Here is a 27,362-nt window from a genome sequence, read left to right as displayed (position 1 = left end):
TATTACTAAATCTGACAATTATTAGTACGCATTTTCTTAATCAATAATAATTCATTTAATATTTTTTTTCTTGAAGGTTACAATGTGAAAATCAGGCGCCGTATTTATGATCGTCAGATTAAGGAAATGCTAACAAATAATTGTTAGATTAAGTTATGGAAAAAATATCAAATTGACTAAACCCACAATCTACTTAACGATTCTTTTAACCCTCCACTATCCCCCTGAAATTTAAAAAAATCTATAGACGTTTTCCTGCTCGCCGAATAAGAAAACTATATAACCTTTTTTTCTTCCTATCATCTAATCTCTCGATTCCAATAGGTCTCTACGACGTTCGAGTAACTATACATCGCCGGCACCCCAGCTTCCGAGTGCTTGTACAGTGTGCCCGAAGACCACGAGCATAAGTTTACATTTGTTTACCCTTTGAACGCCACTACTATGGTGTGTGCAGTGCATCATCATGAACCTTGTCGCAATGCACAAAGGTTGATATTGGGCTGAAGTCACGCACGTCAGTTAAAGTCGTTGGCGTTCAAAAGGTGAACATGGAACGCCTCGCCGCACGCACCGATTGAGCATCTCCTCAGTTAGGAAAAGACACTGTTACTCGGGTGAATATCACGATACAATGGTGAAGGATACAGTGGACTTGAGACTGAAGTGAAATGCGGCTTTGACGAGTTAAATATGATAAGACGTTATATACTGAGGGCTGGGAGGTGAAACCTGATAAATCAAAATATTTTTTATTAAAATTAGAACTCCACGAATGTCGCACAGTTCCAATTTCGAGTTTGACTACCCACTCCTCGATATATGTACTTGTGAAAGTCCAGTGCATAATAATAATGCGATTATTTCATATGATTTTCTATGTATACATTATTATTCCGATCGTTACTCAAAACTTACGTCAAAATTTGTACTAAGAAAATAATAAATTATAAAACCCTTACATACGACATGAAACCACAAATAGGTATAAGAGACTGGAATATAATATAAATAAAAATATACACCACATTGATTGGGTATTATTTATTAATGTAACACTAGTCAATATTAATTATATTTACAAGTCTCATTCACACCTCCCAATATCTTGATTTAAATTTTAACAAATGCATTAAAATCTGCAAAAAATATCTTTCTTTGTATATCATACTCGCCGTCCCGATACTGAAACAAGTATGGGCTCAAGGGAAATAAAATAGATACTAGAATTGTAACAATTCACAGCGCAATTGCAGAAATTCCAATTTGAAAAGTAAATTCATTTTAAATGCTTTAAAATTACTGCTTAATTGAACATCCACTGTCCAAATATTTTGAGATTTTTAAACATTTTGGTCGCTTCCTCATTTGGCTTTGCGGGATCGGGGTACTTCGCAATTCTGAAAAAGTTAGCAAAAAATTAAAGTGTCATCTATTTTGTAACTATTTTAAATGGTTAAAAATGTTTTTTTTTTACTTTGACTGATATATTATATTATAGGCTTGTATCCCAAGCCAAATTAGGAACCGGCCTTAACCACAGATATTAAAATATCCTTGAAGTGAAATCACTATTTGTGATGATTCTTATGAGCTTCTGAAATTACTGTTTATAGCAGTAATGCTAAAATATTACTGTTAATACATTGACATAAGGTCCATCAAGGAACAAGTACGGGTACCATGAGCTGACGTTTACCCTAGCGACTTCGTGAACTCGATCGCAGTCCATCTCGCTGGCACTGATGAATTGGTGCGAAAGAATTTACGCGGTCGTTAGCGTCAATGTCAACAACCGACATTTTCATAACCCTTAAGAGCCCTTAATCCTTGGAGCGTTCTCCGATTTCACGAAATAACGCTCGATAGATGGCGTTGGCGCTCGGTACGCGAGCGCCGGCAACGCGACGCGCGTTTCAATGCAGACTAGAATAATCTTGATAGTTTTCAATATAATTTCAAGCAACATTAATTTTAGTGTCATATGATATCATATGGGCACTCTTTATTTTATTGTATATGCACAGTAGTTTTTTTTTATGTACATTACTACTAAGTGTACAGACTACAGAGTGTACTATAACCCTTGCTCTTTATTCTGTCTCTTTCACACCAATGGAAAATGAAGAAGTTACTAAATGACTGCAGGTATAAATAAAGTATATTAGTGCGATAGAGAGACAGATAGTGTTTCGTTGTCGTATCGTAAGCGATTGGCATGTTGGCCACACACTTGCTTAGTGCCTAGCCAAAATACCAATCGTTTGCGTATATTAGTGCGATAGAGAGAGAGTAGTGTTTCGTTGTCGTATCGTAAACGATTGGCATGTTGGCTACGCACCCATGATACCTAGCCAAGAAGCCAATCGATTGCGCATATTAGTGCGATAGAGATACAGATAGTGTTTCCTTGTCGTATCGTAAACGTTTGGCATGTTGGCTACGCACCCATGCTGCCCAGCCAAGATGCCAATCGTTTGTGCATATTAGTACGAGAGAGAGACAGATAGTGTTTCGTTGTCGTATCGATTGGCATGGTGGCTACGCACCCATGCTGCGTAGTCAAGATGCCAATCGTTTGCGCACATTAGTGCTATAGAGTTTCAGTGTTATTTGAAATCACGTTAGGGTTTGTATTATTATTTTTGACCCGAATGAAGTCCATCCAGGTTCTTATGATGGAGTCAGGAGTTGGTCACCAGAACTCCTAATCTACTCATTATAATTCCATCGTGCTTGGGCTCAAAAGATTTGCCCTGACGAACACCATCGATCTAGATGAGGTCCAGGGTCTCATGACGGAGTCAGGAGTTGGTCACCAGAACTCCCCAGAACTCCTAATCTACTTGGCTGCGATTTTCTGAAAAACGCATTTTCACTTGAAATTACGTTAGGGTTTGCATTATTATTTTTGACCCGGATGAAGTCCAAGTTCTCATGATGGAGTCAGGAGTTGGTCACCAGAACTCCTAATCTACTCATTATAATTCCATCGTGTTTGGGCTCAAAAGATTTGCCCTGACGAGTACCATCGATCTAGATGAAGTCCAGGGTCTCATGATGGAGTCAGGAGTTGGTCACCATAATTCCTAATCTACTCATCATAACTCCATCGTGTTTGGGCTCACTAGATTTGCCCTCACGAGCACCATCAATCTAGATGATGTTCAGGGTCTGATGATCGAGTCAGGAGTTGGTCACTAGAACTCCTAATCTACTCATTATAATTCCATCGTGTTTGGGCTCAAAAGATTTGCCCTGACGAGTACCATCGATCTAGATGAAGTCCAGGGTCTCATGATGGAGTCAGGAGTTGGTCACCATAATTCCTAATCTACTCATCATAACTCCATCGTGTTTGGGCTCAATAGATTTGCCCTCACGAGCACCATCAATCTAGATGATGTTCAGGGTCTCATGATAGAGTCAGGAGTTGGTCACTAGAACTCCTAATCTACTCATTATAATTCCATCGTGTTTGGGCTCAAAAGATTTGCCCTGACGAGTACCATCGATCTAGATGAAGTCCAGGGTCTCATGATGGAGTCAGGAGTTGGTCACCATAATTCCTAATCTACTTATCATAACTCCATCGTGTTTGGGCTCAATAGATTTGCCCTCACGAGCACCATCAATCTAGATGATGTTCAGGGTCTCATGATGGAGTCAGGAGTTGGTCACTAGAACTCCTAATCTACTCATTATAATTCCATTGTGTTTGGGCTCAAAAGATTTGCCCTGACGAGTACCATCGATCTAGATGAAGTCCAGGGTCTCATGATGGAGTCAGGAGTTGGTCACCAGAACTCGTAATCTATTTATCATAACTCCATCGTGTTTGGGCTCAATAGATTTACTCCGACAAGCACCATCAAATTACCATTATGATGAATAGATTAGGAGTTCTGGTGACCAACTACTGAGTCCATCATGAGACCCTCGACTTAATCTAGATCGATGGTACTCGTCAGGGCAAATCTTTTGAGCCCAAACACGATGGAGTTATGATGAATAGACTAGGAGTTCTGGTGATCAACTCCTGAGTCCATCATGAGACCCTGGACCTGATCTAGATTGATGGTGCTCGTCAGGGCAACTCTATTGAGCCCATACACGATGGAGTTATGATGAGTAGATTAGGAGTTCTGGTGACCAACTCCTGACTCCATCATGAGACCCTGGACCTCATCTAGATCGATGGTGCTCGTCAGGGCAAATCTTTTGAGCCCAAACACGTTGGAATTATAATGAGTAGATTAGGAGTTCTAGTGACCAACTCCTGACTCCATCATGAGACCCTGGACTTTATCTAGATTGATGATGCTCGTCAGGGCAAATCTATTGAGCCCAAACACGATGAGGTTATGATGAGTAGTTTAGGAGTTCTGGTGACCAACTCCTGACTCCATCATGAGACCCTGGACCTCATCTAGATCGATGGTGTTCATCAGGGCAAATCTATTGAGCCCAAACACGATGGAGTTATGATGAGTAGATTAGGAGTTCTGGTGACCAACTCCTGACTCCATCATGAGACCCTGGACCTCATCTAGATCGATGGTGCTCATCAGGGCAAATCTTTTGAGCCCAAACACGTTGGAATTATAATGAGTAGATTAGGAGTTCTAGTGACCAACTCCTGACTCCATCATGAGACCCTGAACTTTATCTAGATTGATGATGCTCGTCAGGGCAAATCTATTGAGCCGGAACACGATGAGGTTATGATGAGTAGATTAGGAGTTCTGGTGACCAATTCCTGACTCCATCATGAGACCCTGGACCTCATCTAGATTGAAGGTGCTCGTCAGGGCAACTCTATTGAGCCCAAACACGATGGAGTTATGATGAGTAGAGTAGGAGTTCTGGTGACCAACTCCTGACTCCATCATGAGACCCTGGACCTCATCTAGATCGATGGTGCTCATCAGGGCAAATCTTTTGAGCCCAAACACGTTGGAATTATAATGAGTAGATTAGGAGTTCTAGTGACCAACTCCTGACTCCATCATGAGACCCTGGACTTTATCTAGATTGATGATGCTCGTCAGGGCAAATCTATTGAGCCCGAACACGATGAGGTTATGATGAGTAGTTTAGGAGTTCTGGTGACCAACTCCTGACTCCATCATGAGACCCTGGGCCTCATCTAGATCGATGGTGTTCATCAGGGCAAATCTATTGAGCCCAAACACGATGGAGTTATGACGAGTAGATTAGGAGGTCTGGTGACCAGCTCCTGACTCCATCATGAGACCCTGGACCTCATCTAGATTGATGGTGCTCGTCAGGGCAACTCTATTGAACCCAAACACGATGGAGTTATGATGAGTAGATTAGGAGTTCTGGTGACCAGCTCCTGACTCCATCATGAGACCCTGGACCTCATCTAGATTGAAGGTGCTCATCAGGGCAACTCTGTTGAGCCCAAACACGATGGAATTATAATGAGTAGATTAGGAGTTCTAGTGACCAACTCCTGACTCCATCATGAGACCCTGGACCTCATCTAGATCGATGGTGTTCGTCAGGGCAAATCTTTTGAGCCCAAACACGATGGGATTATAATTAGTAGATTAGGAGTTCTAGTGACCAACTCCTGACTCCATCATGAGAACTTGGACTTCATCCGGGTCAAAAATAATAATGCAAACCCTAACGTAATTTCAAGTGAAAATGCGTTTTTCAGAAAATCGCAGCCAAATAACACTAGACCTTACTCATAGTGTTGTGTTCCTGCCGGTGAGTAAGGTTGCCAGAGCTCAACGAGGGGCGGAAGGGGGTTAGGGTCGGCAACGCGCATGTAACTCCTCTGGAGTTGCAGGCGTACATATGCGGGCCGTATGCTTGTTTGCCACCGACTTAGTATTAAAAAAAAAGTAACACTGAAAATCCATCAATAAGCGAGTCTGTTAGGCATACTGTAAAAAATGAACTTTTATTAAGATTTTCTAATCGCAGTATATAGCACTTCTCGGAACTCCGTAGCTGATTACGATCGCAACGAATGCCTGACAATCGAGCACAGGTCCGTCCTCTAAGCGCGCTCCGCGCGGACTGAGAGCGGGGCGTCGCTGCTGCGTGATTTATACGTGTTTTAAAAAAATATAAATTTACGGCAATGTAGGTCCCATAGTTACGATTTTTTTTTTATAGGTTAACATAAAGTTACAGTTTGCTATAATATTATTTTTAAAGCAAAATATGCGTACAATTTGCGGAAATAAAATATAATAAAACCCTGTTTTCGCCAAAAAAATGAAGAAAACTCGGAAGGTATTTTATCAGTTTTTTCAAATGAATCTTCGATTGTTAATCATTCCAGCCCCTCGTACTAGATATGTTGAATCAAATTGTAGTCATTCATGTACCAAATGATTCTTGTTTATAGCAAAATTGAGAACCGAAACGCCACATCTCACTGCAAAATTTGGAAAAGACTCCCAAAAAACCTCATTAAAAAAGAGGTTTAAAAGAGAAAATGAAAATTTGAACTGTTGGAGCCCCTAGTTTAGGAAACGATTATTTAAGTACGTTATCAGTTTTTGAATAAATACTAATAGTTACGTCGTAATCTTGAATGAAAAAGGAAGCATTTTACAAAATACGCTCGTCTGTAGGAATAAGGACTCTTAACTTTTTTGACGCCAATGACGGATAACCCGCACCGTAGGTCCAACGCTGAAGACGTATTAACCTTTTGACAGCCAAAGACGTCATATGACGGGCGCGGCTACAGCCCAATATCAACCTTCATGCGTACCGACAAGGTTCACGATTACGCGCCGCGTGCGATAGACGTGGCGTTCAAAAGGTTAATCCGTGACACAGCAACATAGACCTACATGCATGTGCATAAAGTTCAATTTCAGTTTTGACATTTCGGTGACGTGCGTCCGAGTGACAGCTTTAGTGTTTGACACAACGTTGAAAAGGTTATGTGCACGCTTGTTGAAAATAACTTAATTTGTCACCACACCAACTGGTAAAGGCTCTCTTGATTGTTCAAAAACGAATGAGAAAATTGCATTTTATCCACATGCGGGGCAAGGTAAACAGATGCAAGTTTTCAGTTGTTTCCTATGTTAGCTGGTAGAATTAACTTTAAGATGATTTTTTTTATTACGTTCATTTGGATTTGATTTGGTTTTATGTTTTTGGTACATCATAGTTAGTATTTGCCTCGCGTTGGTATGGTGAAAATTCTTATGTTCGACTCGGAGGCAAAGTTTGTTTAACCCTCGCTTCGCTCGTGGTTTAATTTTGGAATCTTTCGTAAGCTCAGTTATCAATATTAGCACGAGTGGATAAACAACTTTGCCCCCTGGCCCCTTATAAAACAAATAACTATTGTATATCGTTCGCCGCGATTATCTCTAGTTTAGAATTGACAAATGGTTTTAAAGATTTACACCTAACTGAATCCACGTACAGTAACCGACAATACTGATTTAAAAAAAAAACCGATAAATTCGTCTCATTTCATTTTATAACCAATTTTCTATAAACCTCTCAAATTTTTGATTAAAACATAAGCCGCGCTTAAAATAGCTGAACTTAGGCAACATTTGTTCATAACTGATCAACTTACCATACAACGCAATTAACTGCAATACCTGCTAGACCAGGATCCCTAGAACTGTGTCGTAAGCATATTAGACCGCGGTTTGACTTCTGATCCTTGCAGTGGTGTTCCTAGGTTTCAAGAAACCCGATGTTGTCAGGCTGAAAATTTCCCCCTTACAATTATCATATTTATCATACATTCGCCGTCGAAAAAATCACACTTTCTATACAACAAACTTAAGTAATTACTCTCAGTGTAATTGCACTGCCTGAGATTGGTATTATTTTGAAGTATGTTTAATCAAGTAATATTTTAGGTTAGTTAATTTTTCAGTCGAGCAATATCGGGTTTCTTGAAGCCTAGACACACTATGGTTAAGGTGGTTCTTCATATCTTATGCGAATTTCATACAATTTTATTCATAGATTTTCTCTTAATACGTTGATTGTCTGCACTTTTAACCATATATTCAAGTAGAACATATTCGTTTGTCTGCGCGAAATTAGAAATAATGACCAGTTATTAACATATTTTTTTTAACCGGGCAAGTGCGAGTCAGACTCGCCCGTCGATATATTCGCCGTCTTTTTGGTATTTGTTGTTATAGAGGCAACAGAAATACATCGTCTGTGAAAATTTTACTGTCTAGCTATCACGGTTCATGAGTAGGGTTGCCAACCGTCCCGCTATATGCGGGACGTCCCGCTTCTGGAGCCCTAAAGTATGCGTCCCGCAAAGAGCCCACGCGGGACGCCGATTGCCCCGCTTTCAGGCTAGACCAGATTATAAGCACTTAAACGTTCAGTTGTAAATTAGAGTAATGTGAGAGCGCGTGATTTTAACTTGAATATATATTACGACGCGAGTAATGCACGAGAACAATATATTTTTAATATTTGTTGTAAAAGTTATATTTTAATGTGCAATAAGAAAGTTAAATTGGTTTAATTCTGCATGCCTTTCAATAAGTTGACGATCAATATACCTTACCCAGATAGGCCAGGTGAAGGAGTCCCGCATTTTATACCCAGATCCCGCAAATTGACCGCAAATCTGTGCACTAAGGTTGGCAACCCTATTCATGAGATACAGCCTGGTGACAGACGGACAGCGGAGTCTTAGTAATAGGGTCCCGTTTTACCCTTTGGGTACGGTACCCTATCCTAAAAACCACCAGAAGAACAGAAGTCAATCTGCGGTCTAATAACACTAGTTTTGGAGATCTTGGTCTACGGTATAAAGATTAAAGAAAGGTAGTATCAACAAATAGAAAAATAAGGTTATTAGTGAAATAGCGATGTGTTGTCCCCGCCAAGATGATCGCGAGAACTCCATATCAAATTTTAACTTTAAAGCGCACCTTACAGTATTAACCACCGTAATGTACTGCAAATCCATATGACAACACGACAAAAGCGATTCGGGTTGCTAAATTTTAAGCACGAAAGATTTCGTACATTGGCTCGCCTGTTCCTTGCTCTTTTGCACGCGCGTAATTATATTGTTGTCCCGCTCATGATACCGGCGGTCAAAACCCCTGGGCGAGCAGTACAGTAATAAATATAACTATGCGTGTGCAAAAGAGATAGGAACAGGAGAGTCAATGTACGAAATTCTTTGTTAGCATCTTTATTAACGAGGAAGTACGAGTATTTTAGCCTCGATCTCGTCAGCTGATGAGGTTATTAGAAATGTTTAGGAAAACTGAATGACTGGATTTTATGACCCGATAAGTAATATTTATGACCCTTATTAAAAGGCACTTAGCGTTTTCGAGCCATCGCGACTGAAAGAATTTGTCACTCTGTCAGAGTTAGATTTTTTTGTGTGGCTAAAAACGCCGCAATCATGCTGATGTAAGTATATTTATAACAGAGTGCTAAAGTAAATGAAACATGTTCTACATACACAATATTTTATCTATTTAGCACTCTATCTCCTTTACAGTAGGAATTAGTGATTTAAATTATCATATTACTGTAGAATACGTCTCTAAGAATACAAAAACATAAGAAACCATACAGGTCTTACGTTTTTTGTTTTCCGAAGCTCCTACCTAGACTACAATGGATTTCTTGATAATTTAAATCCACTAGTGATACTGCTATTGACATTCTTTTCTATAAGTGCGTCCAGATCTGGCGAAAACGGCGCGAACGCGCGCTTGCGTCTGACAGCGAAAGGTGCGCTAACTGCTCGCGTACAGTCGCGATCAGATATATCGAAGCGGCAGAGGTGTTCAAAAATATTGGATCATGCACTTTAACGCCTTGACAATAAAGGCGTGTTCAGATATTTGGAAGCACCTTGGGCGCTCCGATATAGGTATCTGATGGCATTACCGACTCACTTGCTTTTGGTAGCTCTAGTTGCCAGTCTTTGTCCTCATTACCAAGGTTATGGCAGTTCAATGAAAAACATCAAGCAAGTTGTTTTAATAGATCGACCAAAGAGTTTATTCATTGTAATAGTTTGTAGCTGGAACAGAAAGCGCTGCATGGGCCATGTTTTGTGGTAACTGAATTGTCAAAACTTTTGACTACCATAGTTACTGCATAATGTATGGAGCCATACTCCATCTAATTCACCTGACAAATTTGAAGTAAGTATGAATTTTCCTTAACACTTTCGGTGCCGAGTGCCTCATTTCCAGTACAAAATGAACACGTGTTCTTGGCAATGAATGTGATAAACACAACACATCTTATGAGTCGTTTAACTTCAAACTCTGATAAACCACTCTACCCATATATTATATAAGTTGCTCTATGATTCCATCGTACAATCAACGCACCGTGGGCTGGATTGGCAGAAAAGAGGATATTCGTATTTTTTTAAGGAAATCATTTTTTTTATGCTATTCGATGGGAAATTGTTTAAGGAACAACACATGTGGTATACATTTCCTCAAAATAAGGCATATTGAAAGCAGAAGAAAATAAAGTCTGCTTTTTGTATGGGACCCAAAAATAGGTATCTTGTTTCACGGAAACTATTAGCCAACCCGTCTTCCAAAACTTAATTTTTCTACTTTTTACAAATAGCATTTTAAAAAAATGTTTTTCTCAGAAAAGTACAAATGTCGTCTTTTCGGCCGATCCAGTCCGTAGTGCAACGGATCTTTTTGGTTCGACGTAAAGGGCGAGCGATTAGCAAATAGCGCGCTAGCGGCACTTTCGCCAGACCCAAACACACTCGATCACCTAATTACAACCCTCCCCGGTGAACGTTCCTCCTACATATAGTTGGTAGATCACGAGTGCTTGGTGGTGGGCGGGCCCAGGTCCACGAGCGCGGCGTCCGGCGGCGCGGGCTCGGCGGGGAAGGGGGGCGTGACGTGCGCGGCCTGCGCTTTGCGGACGGCCTCCATGTTCACTTTGGTCGAGAGGTTCTTCTGTCGCGTCTGTTCCGACGTTTTCGAGAGGCGCTCGCTTAGAGCTTTGAGCGCGATTTGTCTGAAAGAAAAAAGTCTATGTAATTTTGTCACGCAGTTATCTAAATATGCTTAAACGGTGTTTTTATTGAATAGGCGGGTCCACACAGAGCGAGCATACGCGCGAGGCAACAAAAAAGACAAAAACACAAAACGGCCAGTGTAGACGTGCTCGCTCTGTGTGGACCCGCCTATTTTCGTTAAATGCGGCGTATGGCTGAGTACATTTTAAGGAAACTAAATAACAGAATTAATTTTCGAAAATTTTGAATTTTATATATATTTTTCACTTCTCATGCTCGTAAAATTGACATTTAAGTCGCGTGTAAGCGACATAAAATTGCTTATTATGTTCTAGAGCATAAAGTGAAATCATTTATTACGATCCTTATAAACTTAGCAATAAAGTTCTGCATCTACCATCCATACTGCCTGCCAGCCCTGCCGGCGCGCCCCCGACCGGCCCGAGTACGATTTTCTTTAATCTTGAACAAATACGGTAAACTAACATAAAATATTGGACATTTTGTAGATTTTCCTCGCATTCGGATTTTATGCAAATAATTAAATAATGCATTTAACTCATGTTGTTGTAACACTTCTTCTTCTTCCTCCTGCCCTTATCCCACGTTCACACATGTTCTACTCGCACAACATGTTCTTCTCTTCCATTCTCCTCTATCTTTCGTCACCTCAGCACTCACTCCTTTCTTTCTCATATCCTCTTTCACACAATCCATCCATTTTTTGGGTCTACCACCCGCTCTCCGTCCATCAACATTCATTCCTAACATTCTTTTTCCTATATGGCATTCATCCCTCCTCATTAAATGCCCATACCACGCTAACCTATTAACACTTATTAGTTTATAGGTTCCCTCGTTTAAGTAATACTAACAAGATATGGATTTTTAAAGTCTGAATTAAATCTTTTTTTTTAATTGAAAACATATATCACTGTCATTTCGAACATCGATAGTCCAAGATAGTACTTCCGTACTAATACTACCGAGATAGTAATAATCAATACGTAAACAAGCCTTAAGACAAGTGTACTCGCTCGTAGGCGTCGTATCAGATAGTTAAATTATTGATTATCTTAACCAGCATACGTATCATACTATAAATCAGTCCGAAAAATTGTAACCTGACAATATTACGATGAAAAATAAGACCTAGACCAGAAACAATAACAAATCAAAGGCGCCACTTAATTCTAAGTGCTATCGATTAGTTGATAGATAAGATGGTATTATCATGCCTATAAAATTGTCATCACACAGCCTTGTTTGAAGGAGCAAAGTTTAGTCTAGTATATAATAAGGAGGCTGAGGCAGAGTTGCTATTGCAACGTCACGCCTGTACATATCCCGTTTGAAAGTATCGTGGCCCGACCATTTAGGCTGCCTGTTTACTCGACCAGAGCGAGGCAGTGGATCGGTGAATAGGCCGGGTTCACACAGAGCGAGCAGCCTCGCGAGGAAATTTCCTCGCGCGACAAACGACAGGCCTCACGCGGCCGCGTGCGCGTGTAACTTTTGCCTCAGTCGAGCCAATTTGCTGTGCAAGATGGCGTCCCTGCTGTAGCTCGTGTATGTTTTATTTTGCTTTTCAATGCAATCCAAAAGAAAAAACGAAAACAAACAAGTTGCAGGAGATTTTGGGTGCAACAAATCTATAAATATCAATCACGATACGGAATTCCAGGTTATAAAATTAAGTTAAGATGAATTTTAAACGCATTAAAAAAGGAGTGATTCGACTTGTTATGTTCACAATTACATGTAAAACTAAATTAAATGGAAAGACACGAATTGAAGAAAGGCATCACTTTCAGGGAGATGGTGTTTCCCACGCAGCGATATTTAGCGACGGAAGACTCGTCTCCGTCTATTTATTAAATTTATAATCAAATTAAACAACAGTCCCCTCTAATTCCCCTGTTCGTATAGTTGAAATCTCTAGCATCCCATATCATGTATTCGCTACTTGGAGGATTTAACAACTGGAGACGCCTTTAAGAGCTTACCCTTCTGTCGAAAAGCTCGGCCAATGGTCATATGTATTGTATGGACTTGTTGTTTGACGTGCCGCTCCCCCGCCAAAATCGGCAGACTATTTTGTACAGAAAATTACAGTCAAGGCATCTCCAGCTTTTAAATTCTCCAAGATTCTCTACGTAAAAAGGATATTAATTTGCAACATTGGTCTTATTCATTTTTTCCAATTGGATGTTTCTACGGAACAAAATAACCACGCGCACCAAACAAACACGTCCCGAACATCGCTCCGAAAATTGCTCGCGCGTATGTTGACTCTGTGTGGACCCGCCTAAAGACATAAAAATCCACCAATATTAGAGGATTTTTATTTAGCTCAGCGTTCCGCTCCAGTGGACAGGCAGCCTTAAGACACTGTCGCAGCCGCTAAACCACATAAGCGTATTTTGTGTACAGTCGCTATCTGATATATCGGAGCGGCTAAGGTATTCACAACTATCTGAAGAAAGTCTCAATTATGAAAACATAGTAAACGATCAGATTTGAACGCCACGGCTATGGTGCGCCTTCGTCAACGTGAACCTTGTCAGAATTCACGAAGGTCAATATTGGGCCGTAGCCGCGAGCGTCAGTTGACGTCGTTGGCGGTCAAAGGGACGCCTTGTATTAAGGATCGACAACACGCATATTAACAATCAGTAGCTATTATTTCACGATGTTTACCTGATCGAGTCTTAGTAACCTTTTCGCCGCCATTGACTTGATATAAAGTCAGTACATTTCGTGCTCCACACGCCACGACTTCATATCAAGTCGTGGTTTTAGTCAGATTTGTATACGTGCAATTTTTGACGTGGCGTAGATGACACTTTATTACTTCATTGACGTGGCGGCGAAATCATTAAGTTAGCCTTGTGCGTTTACCATAGTCGTAGTGTTAGATGGGAAGCCTCCCCTACATAAATTTTACCCACTTCAACATTTTACACAGGCTGTAGCAAGTCGGTAGCTTGCTAAAATTAGCAATTCATCACTCTAGTTTTCTGCTTGTTTGAAGTTATAGTACAGATCTGAACTGTAAATCAATAATAAAGAAAATCCTGCTATTATCTGTAATTTATTTTGTAAGCTATATCAATAAAATTCATGTAGGTATTAACTTACCTTCTCCTCTCCATATCCTGGGGCTCCACGCCCGGCATGGAGATGGTGACGCCGCGAGGACTCATGGCCAGGTGCACGCGGCGCTGGCTGGGCGAGCACAGCCCGATGCGCACCAAGCAGCGGTGCGGCGGGCCCAGGATACCCCGCACTATGGGCTGTAGGACTGTTGGGAAGAAGCTGGAACAAGTTTTCATTAATGAGTTTTATTTTTATTAAGAATAAGGCTTTAAACGCACTGCGATAAATTTCTCGAGGTTTCAGAACCGCTAAAAGTGTAATGTATAGCATGCTTCATAAGCGCACGCAATTGCAAGATTGAAACCGGAGTGCGTTCTAAGGGTCTCTATTGTTTCCCATAAAGTTTTAAGTCATAATGTATTGTTTGTCCACATTTTCGTTAGTCATAATTTGGTTTTTCTCAGAAACGCGTAACTTTTCAGGATTGCCATAAAACAAACCTAACCTAACCTAACCAATCTATAGGATAATCTAAGGAAATTCCTGAAAAGTTAACGGTTTCAGAGTTATGACTAATGATAATATGACTATCATTACATTATGACTTTCAATAATTATGTCAAACAAAGGGATCCGGCGTTCTAAGCCTGAGTATATTTTTGAATGATATTAAAGATAAATATTCAATCATGAAATGAAAGTGGGAGAGCTGAAGACCTGCCAAAGCCCTCAGGTCAAAAACTTTGGAGACCTCTAATAATAGATAAAGCGCCATTATTTTATGGTCTACATTACCATTCCCCTTTACCAAGTGGTGATGATTTCCGTAAATAGCTGCCGTGCCTCGGCCGAGGCAGCGCATGCGTTTTCCTCGCCCGAGTGTGCCGCCTTGGCCGAGGCACGTCTACACTGGCCGGTTTGTGCGTGAGGAAATTGCCTCGCGCGTATGCTTGCTGTGTGGGCCCGGCTAATGAATGCAAATTAAAAAGAAATTTCCAAATATAGGACTAGAGTCAAACCAAGATAATTTGGCAGCTATTTTGATAGCCCAGACGGTGCATGGGTTATTTTAAATGTCAAATTTCTATAAAATCATGACGTTTAGTTGACATTTGCGCCACCTGGTCGGCTATCAAAATCGCTACCAACTTATTTTGGTCTGACTCTATCTGACTACAAGAAACGCAGACGATGTATTCCCATCTGTGCCCGCCCCACGTGACCACCGTCATACAAGAGGCGGGCACAGATGGGAATGATTGATTTTTATGTAGCACCTTTGCCCGGCTGAGACAGACGGGAATACACGTCGCAGACTGGACGCGAGCTGCGCGCAGCGCGGCAAGTGGCAAATCAAGGCCGTTTATACATTTGGTCGAGCGCAATGGATGAATGACCTTGATACGACGCGCCACGCGCTACTGGCGTCCAGTCCGCGGCCTAAATGGTACATAATGATACTTGATCTAATATTAATTGCATTTGCAACACATCCCTGCACTTCTTTCTGAAGATGTTCCCATGACTAATCACATCAAAAGTGGGACAACAAAGAAACAAGCTTTGTAAACAAATAAACTATGTATGATATTCACCAGTACTTTATTATGATACAGTTTACACTAACTGTTAAATAAACAGTTACTCACTCCACTGAGGTGCGCACATAACTGTTTGTACTATTTATTACTGCAGATAGATTTTTAGATTTTCGCAAAAGGATTAGCTGTTTGATAAATGAGATTTTATAATTAAATTTTGGAACTGTATAGGGTTTAACTAGACTTAAATCATCTGCTTGTATCAAATTTAATTTAATTTATTTCTGTATTTCAGGCCAATTTGCCCATAGATTGTTAGTTATATACAGACTTACAATACTAGTGTTAGTACATCTTAACCTAGGTCTCACGGCTTCATTTGGGGTCTTGGTACACAGGACGATGAGCTGACGCCCAGTGACAAAAAAATGGACAGTCCCATCTCTCCGCTATATCTACCAGCAAGCTGTTGGTGCTACCCCGCAAGCGATGCATTTGAGAGGCGATTCTTTTTCTCATAATTGCATGAAAATCGTCCATTCGTGCTTGCGCAAACATGCCTGAGGCACTGCAAAAGCGTGGTAGCCCCAACAGCATCCTGAAGCCGTTATTGAACTGGACACGCAGAGCACTGTAAGCGCGCTTCGTATAATTGATCCATAGGCTGCACGTGTAGAATGATTGGCAATATGACATAAATAATGTTTTCTTGACATCCACTGTACAACGCGCAAACCTGCGAATCAACATATTAGCTCTTACTGCCAGTGCCCTGCGTTCCCTTTCAATAACAAAGTATTGGGAGCTCAAAAACAATATAAAGTTAATCATGGTTCTCATCCCGGTTGATTTAAGTCTAGTGAAACTAACCATGAATCATTCAAAACTGTTATTATATAGGGTTGTACTGCAGTAATGTATAAATATAGTTGTTTTTACACATTTAGTCTTATTATACCCATTTATATTTAAAAAAAAAAGTATTTTTTAACATAGTATTTTAGTCGGGGGTTTAGGTATCATGGATTACTCTGAGTCACTGTGTCATTGATAAAATGACATTATATTGCCTATTACTATACTATGGTCATTGTGCTAGTTTCTGTCCTGCTCTAGTTTTCGTCCATTTGACGAAATTTTAATATAAACCTACCTTGCTGCACAAATTTGGACTTATTGCAATCCTTAATTTCTCAACAATAGATCTACAGTTGTGTGCAATATAATAGCAGTACACTCTGCGACGAAGATTGTCTTATAGAAAAGTAATTTTTTTCTGGATGACTTGGGTTTAGATGTAAAGCTTTGATTGGAAATAATAGGAAAGATTCTAAATTACAATTATAGTACACAATTGTATTTTTTTCGTAGGTTTTAACGGTTTTATAGGAATTTCCGCAACTTAGTAAAAACAGCCAATTGTCATGATATTTTTTTTTACTTCCAATATCATTAAGTAAAAGTTACAGTTAATTTTGTAACAATATCAAGTAGTGCAGAATAATTATATAAAAAGATACAATATTATTGTTCTAAAGTTATAGTTTTCCCTTAATTTACATTTTCTTATGTACTGCTATTATATTGCACACAACTGTATCTACATAAAGAATTAAATTTCACAGGTTGCAAATAAAAAAATTAATATATTATTTGCTACTCCATCAAATGGATGAAGACTAGAGCCTGGACGGAAGCTAGTGCAATGACATTATAGTGTCATACAAAAGAATAATATGTAAGTTTTTCCTCATCAGCATTTGTAGGAATTCCATTTGTTATTATGTAGAATACAGTATACTTTGTATAAATATTTAAATGATTTGGAAAGTGCCTTAATTTAATAATATATAATAATATAAAAAGGTATGAAAATAACAAAATGCAGGTAAGTTAGACACCCCAAGTGAGACAACTAGTCCCAGTGAAGCTAGGAAGGCCTGTCTAAGTGTGCTGGTTTCATTTCACCCTTCATAGGGTAACAGTCTCGAAAAAGACCACCCTATATCTTCTTTTTCTTTTTTCTTTTACAGAATTTTTAAGACTATAGATTGGTGATGAGGCCTGAATTGAGGATCTTTTTTATTCTTGCCCGTTAAAGGAGGATTTAAATATTAAGAATTACAGCATTTTTTATATTAACTGCAGATAAAAAGTATCTATCTACTGATACCAAACCTTCCATGAAATTTAAAAACATAAGTGTTGTGTACACAATTTGACACACATACTTCAATATCTGTTTAAAATTACCACCTTATCAGTGACATCACTGTTACACACATGAAACTCACTTGTCAAAGCTGAAATTATCAGCCATATCCCCTCGGGTCCCACTGCTATGTCTCTGCCAGAATCTGAGGTACATCCACGATAGTATGGTACCACTGCCCCACATGCAAGGATACGTCCCCTCCAGGGCCCCAATAGCCCATAGGATTATAGCCGCTATAAGCAGTAGGAGTGGTAAGGATCTGTTTGTAAGTTTGCCTGGAATAGATTAATATTTTAGAAATAGAGATTTATCTCATTTTATTCTATACTTAATTATTCTTATAGTTTTCTTTACACTTTGATTTGTCATCAAAGTAACCACCTTAACTGCATCTTAAATAATAGAAAAGATATAAGAAACAAACTACATATTTACAGGAAACAAAACAACGTATGTCATACCTAATGGTGTCTTTACAAGCAGATGATCAGGTAATATCTGCTTTACTGCCACACACACCGCGGCCAGGTACCCTGCCAGGCCGTGCACATGTATGTCAAACAGATACGATGTCTGGCCCGTGCACGCAAATATCACCAAGTAGTAAAACGTCGTTAGAAATGCCACGCCAAAGTTCGTCAGAAAGAAGAACTTCATCATTTCCATTTGGCCCCATAGCGGCTCTATTAACTTCCCACACAGTCCCACAGTTACTATGTCGATAACTACTTCCCATAAGTGTATCTCGAGAAACCAGAACGTAAAAGTAGACCACAATTGAAACGAAGGAGGCAACAAATATCCTGGTGTTACACTTAGAACGTTCACGACATCTTCAGAGAACGATAACACGTATCCTATTACTACGACAACGCAAATAAATTTCACTGAAGGCGATGTGTTTCCTAGTAATGCTGAAAATTGTTGTCGAAAATATGGTAAATTACGGCTAAATACTCTAAGCGCAGCCATTTTTGTGACGGTTGATTGGGAAAAATAGACATTAGATATCTGTCAATTGTTTTCCGTTCAGAAACGAAACGTTTACTTTTATTGGAATAGGATTGAAATTAACCCTGTAAATTTCTTGGGTTCCATAGTGAAGAGTTGAACTTGAGTTGAACGCAACACATTCCATGCAACCTCCGCCAGGTGCTCAAGTTTGTTTGAGGCTGGCACCGACTCCAAAAATTACAGATTATAAATATATAAATACGGAGTAAAAAGTTATGCGTGATCATACATAAAAAAAAATATATATATACGCGTCGACTTGAGAACCTCCTCCGTTTTTTTCGTCGGTTAAAAATGGAACCCTCTGCTTTTTAAATCTAATTTACGTTATTGTTTAGTTTAGTTAAGAGATGAGTATCAAAGAACTTATAATTTTCCTGAAGTATATTTTTCTGTTACTTACTGACTGACAAGTTATGTTTGTCAGACTATAGTTTCATTTGAAAAAAAAAAAACAATTAATAAATTTATTGTGATTCCTTCAAAAAACCAAAGACAAAATGTTGCCTCAAATAGTCTGATAAGAAAATGTCAAAAGTCAATGATTACAATCAAAGAGCATATAATCACTACGTTTTAATTACAATTATCTGTGTTATCTGTGTTATTGACAATGTCAACGACCTTGTTGTGATTTCATAGTTGAATAATAAATATTTATAATATTTTATTTTATTAAAGTAATTTGATTTGCCATACCGCAAACTACAATTGCTTAGACTCCTTAATCGTTAATGGGTAAATGTTTTTCCTCCGGTACATCGGCAGCGCTTTGTTGGTATGATTGCGGTATACTCTAGTAAATAACCAATAAAATTAAATACTAATACAAGTACATTTGTTAATAAACTGATAATTTTAGTTGCGGGCAGCCAGCGTGTGGGTTAACGGGATGACGGGTGTGAAACAATGCAGCAGTGGCCGGGTGAGCTACCTTACACAGTCGAACGCAGCGGCGCTGGACCAGGACTTATTCAATGAGTACAAATTCAGCGTCGACCAGTTGATGGAGCTGGCTGGATTGAGCGTGGCGACAGCGGTAGCGAAAGTCTATCCACCTCAAACGTAAAACTTGTTCTAATTATTATCTTGTCCTTTCTTATGAAGCCTACTATACTGTTTTATATTGTACTTACTTAGTTAGTTACAATTATTTAAACTACTATTGAAGGATCATAATTAAATTTACTAGCAGATGCAAGCAGGTCTATAATAAATACTATAAGTTCTTTGATGTTGAGAATCAAGTCCTAGTTATTTATTTATTATTCAAGAATAAATGTAAAAATCAGTAAATTTCTTTTCAGTCATCAATCTGCCCTAATAATCTGTGGCCCAGGCAACAATGGAGGTGATGGCTTGGTGGCGGCCCGCCACATGGCTCTGTTTGGATACTCAGTGGCAGTCCACTACCCTAAACGCACACCCAAGCTCCTCTATGAGAACTTACTAGAACAGTGCAAGCAGTTTAATGTGCAAATTGTTGATGACTTACCACCCGTAACAGAATTAAAACAAAATTACAAAGTACTTGTAGACGCACTATTTGGGTTTAGTTTTAAACCGCCAGTCAGAGACCAGTTGAAACCTGCATTGGATGCTTTGATCAATGCAGGACTACCAGTTTGCAGGTATTTTGCATTTTAATTCATTATGTATTAAGAAACCATTGTTTTCTCAACCATATTTAATAATTTATTAGGCAATGTAGACACAATATCTCTTCTTCTTCCTTTTCTTCTTCATTTTTTTACAAATTTTGATAAATTGATCATCAAAGAAGCATGAACTCACGCCATTTATTGTGCTTTAAAGGGTTAAACTAAAATTTTTACTAAACATTTTTAATTTAACAATTTTTTTTTAATGAATAAATTAAAAAGTAATATAACCGTTGGAGTGGTAGGCCTTTGACTCCCAACCGATTATGTCATTTTAATTTCAAATTTGATTAATTAGCCGGGTCCACACAGAGCGAGCATACAGGCAATTTCCTCACACACAATATGGCCAGTATAGACGTGCCTTGGCCGAGGCGGCACACTTGGCCGAGGAAAACGCGCGCACCGCCTCGGCCGAGGTCTACACTGGCCGTATTGTACGGACCCGGTTATTGAAATAAAATCAAAATTCTAATAACTCAAAAACAACATATGCCACTTGAAGAGTTATTCACACTATGTTGGTTAACATTTCGTCAGGTGACAAGCAAAACTCAATAATTACTAATAAAATTATTAAACAAAAATCAAACTTATTATAGTAGTAATATGGTTCATTATGGCTATGAACTTGTAGTGGTAATTACTGTAATTAGTGAGTTTTGCTTGTCACCTGACGATTTGTATGTTTAAATTTATTGTCCTTTGCTTAGCAGTGAACCCCTCTTTGGGTGAAGGCCTCCTCCAACTCAATTCATTTGTTCCAAGCGTCTGTTCAAAGCTATTTCCATCCATTGCTATCCCATAGCCTGGGTTAGGTCGTCAGCCCAATGTTGCTGCGGCCGGCCAGACCGCAGCTCCCCTGGTGGTCCTAAATATTTTTTTAGTAACATAAAATTTTGTTTTACAGTGTAGATATTCCAAGTGGATGGGACGTCGAAAAAGGACCAGGCAATGAACCAGCATTAAAACCATCTCTTCTGATCTCTTTATCAGCTCCTAAGCTTTGTGCAAAGCCAGAATTTCTTCAGGATGCTAAACATTACCTTGGAGGCAGATTTCTGCCACCAGGAATTGTCTCAAAATATAATTTGTCTCTGCCACCTTATCCAGATCAAGAACAAGTAGTTCAGTTGTCTTGTTAACTTTTCTATCATGTGGAAATAAGCTTTTAATAGGGGTTAAGTGGTTGGTGTAATTTTAAAGAGAAATAAAATGTTATTATACTTTGAAATCTTGTGTTTCATTGCTTTAATATGGTTATGCTATGACGCTTAATAAAACACAAAGCTAAAAATTACCTGCTTTAAAAACTATGCAATTTTATTTTTTGATCCAGCTCATCCATTACTTTTTTTTTTGTTAAAAATAACAATACGCCTGCATTTATTAGATTTGCGCTTTAACTACTGACGGAAATGGCTTGACAGACTATATTTTAAAGTTCACCGCCGCAAGTTTAACAGACAGGTTTGCCAACTTACTATTAATAAAAAAAAATGGTGCTATTCGAGACACACTTTATAACTCGCAATGTTGATCCACGCAGCAGGAGCTACATGATTGACGTTTGAACTGTCGTTTTCTTTTCGCGCCGTTTTTTCCCTCCACCGGCTGTCACAAGCTCGTGAGGTCAGCAGCACCCAGCGTCATTTATTTAGTCTCAAGGCATTTGTTCTTGTTGCAATCCTGCAAATTTTCTGTAAAACGTGAGTATTATCGTGCTTTATACATATATAACATGTGTACATGCTTTAGTGCATTTAAAACGGTGTACTAACTTTTTCAAAATCCGTTACCTGCGTTGTACGTTTTGTGTCATGTACTCATGTATTGTTTGTTACCAACGCTTGTAGTTGAATTGAACCACTAGTTTCTAACTTGATTAACTAAAAGAAATGCTACATTCGAAAGTATAATGTAAACGATAGGTGTAATATCATTGCCAGGTAACAATGTTCGAGGCACGTCTACTCCGAAGCTCGATCCTCAAAAAGGTGCTGGAAGCCATCAAAGATCTGCTAACACAAGCCACGTTTGACTGCGATGACAATGGAATTCAATTGCAGGTAAATTCCTTTGTCTGTTTAAGGATTACCCTAACCTATTTCAAAAATACGTATAATAAACTAATTCGTTCATGACCTGAATATAACTATATTGATTATCTCTTTGATAATTCAAAATTTTCACCTTAAGTACAGTCTTATTTATTAGTTACAATACTGAACTCAAGACAAATAATTTAGATCAGGGGTTGCAAACCATAGCTGTCCGCTGCCATGTTAACTCTTTTGTTACACTTATTATAATGACTGAAAATGATTATTTTATATTTAGCATGAAATAATCTGGAAGCATGGTAGTGCGCCGCCAAGACAAGCAAAGTCAAGCGCAAGGGCACTACCCACTTTTTCTTGAAGCGCTTTTTTTTTACCCTCATAACTTGGGTTTGGATAAATATAGACGGCTAAATATATTAGAAACCAACTTTATTTCCATGGTAACAAAGGTGGCTTACAATATATCTAGTAGTCACTATCTATTTGATGACAACACCACATTTGTCCCATGAAAAGGAACAGCTGATTTAGATGCATTTATAAATTTCTTCTTTGTATTCTATTAGGCCATGGACAACTCCCATGTGTCACTGGTGTCTCTCACTCTCCGAGCTGATGGCTTTGACAAATACAGATGTGACAGAAACATTTCCATGGGCATGAATTTGGGAAGGTAAGTTTATTTAGTCACCAAATTATTCTTTCTTAACTCTTCAACTGGCATGCATAATTTTAGAGTTCTTGGAATGAACTGTCTGACAATTAACTAAATTTGAAATAGATATTCTCCTGCGGGAACTTGTCATGTAGGTATCCTATTTTACAGATATAGATTTATGAGTATATATTGTCATAAAAATTCAATTTAAATTTCAGATTTTACCTAGAGATCCAATAAAGATTAGATTTTCAGAATTTATTTAAATGTAGATTATTTTTAAACAGTTTCAAGGAAGAAAAAGAAGCATCAAATCTACCTCTAACATTGATATTAAATAAATAGATTAAATGTTAAAGTATTTTTTTATGCTCAAAATAATTAAATAAATATTATTTTACCACAGCATGTCCAAGATCCTCAAATGTGCAGGCGATAAAGACACAGTGACCATGAAGGCACAAGACAATGCAGACACCGTCACATTTGTCTTTGAGAGCCCCAACCAGGAAAAAGTCTCTGATTATGAAATGAAACTCATGAATTTGGACCTTGAACATTTAGGTAAGTTGTATGAAGATAATGATTTATTTTGCTACTTTGTGCGATTCAGTTGTGAGTGAGGAGTCATCCTATTTTTATTATTATTTATTTATCGCAATTAGACTTTCATGTGCACATTTGAGCATGCACATGGTGTGATGAGCATGCATGTTAGTTTCAAATTGCGCGCCTAATTAGCGCAACTCATGCAAGACTCACATAAAGCGCGCAAAACTTAATTATTTTTCATGATCACACACTTCTCTATTTATATTTTTACTTTATAAGTAAGCCTTAAAGATTCCAAAATGTTTAGGTCTGGATACTAAGTACATCAGATATTTTTACCTAATTTACTGACTTTCCAATTTATAATCACAGCAATTATATTAAAAATTTCACAGTACTTATTTGTAAAATTAAACAGGTATTCCCGAGACTGAGTACAGTTGTACTATCCGCCTACCAAGTGCGGAATTTGCGCGTATCTGTCGTGATCTCTCCCAGTTCGGCGAGTCCATGGTCATATCTTGCACCAAGGAGGGTAAGAATTTTGACATTTTGAAAATTAACAAATTGTAATCCAGCTTGTTATAATGAGTGACAACTGTAGCCTGTAATACAAGTGAAAATCTCTTTCAAAAGTTTTAAACAAATATGATTGTTGGTTCCTTTTGTATTACAGATTACAGGCCTTTACCAAACACAAATTACTAACTATTTTATAAATGTATAATGCAAAAAAAAATATTCTAAGATATCCATTTTTTTTGTGAATTTACACACATACTACGAGAATAATAGGAAACAAAACAGGTAATTAACACAATTCAAAACAGAGAAATATTTCCAATATTAAATTTGAACAGGAGCTACAATAGATTAAGTAGGAATCCAAAGTTAGTTGCTTATTTTTTTTTTTATACTACGTCGGTGGCAAACAAGCATACGGCCTGCCTGATGGTAAGCAGTCTCCGTAGCCTATGTACACCTGCAACTCCAGAGGAGTTACATGCGCGTTGCCGACCCTAACCCCACCCCCCTCGTTGAGCTCTGGCAACCTTACTCACCGGCACCATGTTCGTTTAATAATCCCATTCCATTTGCTCAAATTTTCTAAACCATGCTATTCATAATTCACACCTTAATTTTTCCCTCCATTTTTATATTTATTTTGTCAATATAATAGGAAACAAAACAGGTAATAATTATTAACATAATTCAAAACGGAAATATTTCCAATATAAAATGTTAACAGTACCTTGAATTGAGTAGATAGCCGGCTATCTACGCCGGCTATGCGCGTATGCTCGCTCTGTGTGGACCCGGGTCCACACAGAGCGAGCATACGCGCGAGGCAATTTCCTCACGCACAAACTCAGTGTAGACGTGCCTCGACCGAGGCGGCGCGCTCGGGCGAGGATAACGCACGCGCCGCCTACGCGTACGTGCTTGCTGGCTCGCTTTGTGTGGACCCGCCTAATTAAGTAGGAACCCAAAGCTTGTTGCTACTATGTTCATTCGTTCTACAACTATGTTCGTTTAATAATCCCATTCCATTTTCTCTAATTTAAACCATGCTATTCATAATCCACACCTTAATTTTCCCTTCCATATTTATGTCATCTTGTCAATGTCCTCAGGCGTGAAGTTCTCATCGACGGGCGACATCGGTTCCGCCAACATCAAGCTGGCGCAGACGGCGTCCGTGGACAAGGAGGAGGAGGCCGTCGTCATCGAGATGGACGAGCCCGTCACGCTCACGTTCGCGTGCCAGTACCTCAACTACTTCACGAAGGCAACATCGCTGAGCCCGCAGGTATTTACCGCTTTTGGACAGACTGCGACTGATCTGAATGAAAACAGTGTCTAGCGTGAGCTTTAGCTCATCAAGCCGGCGCAGACGGCGTCCGTGGACAAGGAGGAAGCCGTTGTCATCGAAATGGACGGGCCCGTCACGCTTACGTTCGCGTGCAGTATTTTTAGGATAGACTAGTGTTTATCTATTTAACAACAAAACAGACGTAATGGTAGCGCGTCCAGCGTGACCTTTGCGGCCTGGTCATGGCAAAATGAGCTAAGACGTTGCGTTTGGAAAAATGCTAATTTTTTCCTACCATAAACGTGCTCAATTTTCTATGTAGTTCACGCGCCCAAATTTCTAAATAGGCCAACGGTCCCCTGGGATCTAAACCAAATTTTTGGCCTTGTTAGTGAGCACCTCTGGCTGCATTCTCCATTCATCCATTCGCGGTCACCTTTAAGTAACTTATAAGCTTATGAGACCTATTCTGAGAATCTTATTCAATTATATTATACAGTACTCAATTTTATCCACAGGTGCAACTGTCCATGTCGGCTGACGTCCCGTTGGTGGTGGAATACCGCATCCAAGACATCGGCCACATCCGCTACTATCTCGCGCCCAAGATCGAGGAGGAAGACAGCTAGACTAATCGCCATTAAGTATAATGTTAGTTGTAATCCACACTATTAAATAGTTTAGGTATTATATATCGTCAGTTCCTGTTATCATGTCATTATGATTGTCAATTCCGAGAATAAATTTAGTTAATTACAATCTGGCTATAGAAGCTTGAAAGTAGCCGGCTCATTCATTTAGCGTGTTAAAGTTAAAAATAATTGTGGATATGACCTAACTTTCCAGATTTGTTAGCCAGACTGCTAAAATGAGCGGGGCTCGCGCAAGTATCGTCACGACTGATATAAATTATGCTATTTTTGTACTATGTTGCACAATATACGTAATTCCATAAACCATTTTCGAGTATAATTTGCTCCATCCAGTGATACTCCTACTTCCGAAAAGAATATAATCAGGGGATACAAGCTAATACAATTTATGATTGTACAGTCAGCATCAATAGTAGCGGATGAAACAACGCGTCAAAATTATCTGACATCCCGGATTCACGTTCAAAAGTGTATCCTTTACAGTCTTAGTTATAGTCTATTGAAGACATAATTTTTGTGGAGCTGTTAAAGAATGGTAGATACTTTGAAGCGTTATTTGATCCGCTACTTTTAATGCTGACTGTACATACAAAATAACTAATAGCATTAGCTTGTTTTTTTCTGCAATAGGCCCCTGGAGAGCCAACGTCCAAACAATCTGGTCCGCGGAAAGGAAGCGGAAGAGCCAGTGATTAGCCCTCAAATAAAAAGTTTGGTTACCCATATATTTCGAAATATCAGGTTATAAGCAATATAAAAATATATGTACTCATATAATTAAGGTCGTGTATACTTAAATTTGGCATTTTGTCCGTGTTGATACTTAATACCTTGACTTCACAGTCGGTATCGTATCGGTGGTAAGTGGTAACTAAAGTAATTGTTACAATAGGAGAAAAGGACGGATGTATTTGGCCACTTAAAGGGCACTTTCTATCTGACTGCCTAAAAAAGTGAAAAAACTTACAATTCGAACTGTAATTTATTGTCAAGTTATTGCGGAGCAACAAATTTTTGACAAGGCCATACAAAGGGTTATGATCAGGGCCCGTAAAGCCCGAATAGAAATA

At 39.0% G+C, this 27,362-nt stretch overlaps 3 protein-coding genes across 5 annotated transcripts; 2 read left to right on the top strand and 1 right to left on the bottom strand.

The window, feature by feature from the left end:
• Positions 1 to 1,029: 1,029 nt before the first annotated feature.
• On the bottom strand, positions 1,030 to 18,902 carry LOC133519673 (transmembrane protein 115). Of its 3 annotated transcripts, none has more exons than XR_009799653.1 (5): positions 18,340 to 18,901; positions 17,958 to 18,153; positions 14,165 to 14,341; positions 10,771 to 11,022; positions 1,030 to 1,400 (listed from the first exon to the last, which is right to left on the bottom strand). XR_009799653.1 is itself a non-coding variant. In XM_061853728.1 (5 exons), exons 1-4 carry the CDS (start codon positions 18,848 to 18,850, stop codon positions 10,821 to 10,823), a joined length of 1,086 nt encoding a protein of 361 aa, XP_061709712.1. In that variant the 5' UTR covers positions 18,851 to 18,902; the 3' UTR covers positions 1,030 to 1,400; positions 10,807 to 10,820. The 3 variants fall into 3 exon arrangements, 2 of the variants coding, with proteins under 2 accessions (XP_061709712.1, XP_061709711.1); XM_061853728.1 differs by having other exon boundaries at positions 10,807 to 11,022; positions 18,340 to 18,902; XM_061853727.1 differs by lacking the exon at positions 1,030 to 1,400 and having other exon boundaries at positions 6,996 to 11,022.
• A 570-nt stretch (positions 18,903 to 19,472) lies between these two features.
• LOC133519677 (NAD(P)H-hydrate epimerase) lies at positions 19,473 to 21,787 on the top strand. Its single transcript, XM_061853732.1, has 4 exons — positions 19,473 to 19,670; positions 19,755 to 19,957; positions 20,200 to 20,523; positions 21,464 to 21,787. Exons 1-4 carry the CDS (start codon positions 19,635 to 19,637, stop codon positions 21,696 to 21,698), a joined length of 798 nt encoding a protein of 265 aa, XP_061709716.1. The 5' UTR covers positions 19,473 to 19,634; the 3' UTR covers positions 21,699 to 21,787.
• A 328-nt stretch (positions 21,788 to 22,115) lies between these two features.
• LOC133519678 (proliferating cell nuclear antigen) lies at positions 22,116 to 26,598 on the top strand. Its single transcript, XM_061853733.1, has 7 exons — positions 22,116 to 22,262; positions 22,503 to 22,622; positions 23,183 to 23,289; positions 23,681 to 23,838; positions 24,245 to 24,361; positions 25,461 to 25,636; positions 26,158 to 26,598. The coding sequence occupies exons 2-7, from the start codon at positions 22,509 to 22,511 to the stop codon at positions 26,266 to 26,268; spliced, it is 783 nt and encodes a 260-aa protein (XP_061709717.1). The 5' UTR covers positions 22,116 to 22,262; positions 22,503 to 22,508; the 3' UTR covers positions 26,269 to 26,598.
• The last annotated feature ends 764 nt before the right edge of the window (positions 26,599 to 27,362 follow it).

This window comes from Cydia pomonella, chromosome 7 (genome assembly GCF_033807575.1).
Source record: "Cydia pomonella isolate Wapato2018A chromosome 7, ilCydPomo1, whole genome shotgun sequence".
NCBI lineage: Eukaryota > Metazoa > Arthropoda > Insecta > Lepidoptera > Tortricidae > Cydia > Cydia pomonella.
This window is presented reverse-complemented; position numbering and strand designations above follow the sequence as displayed.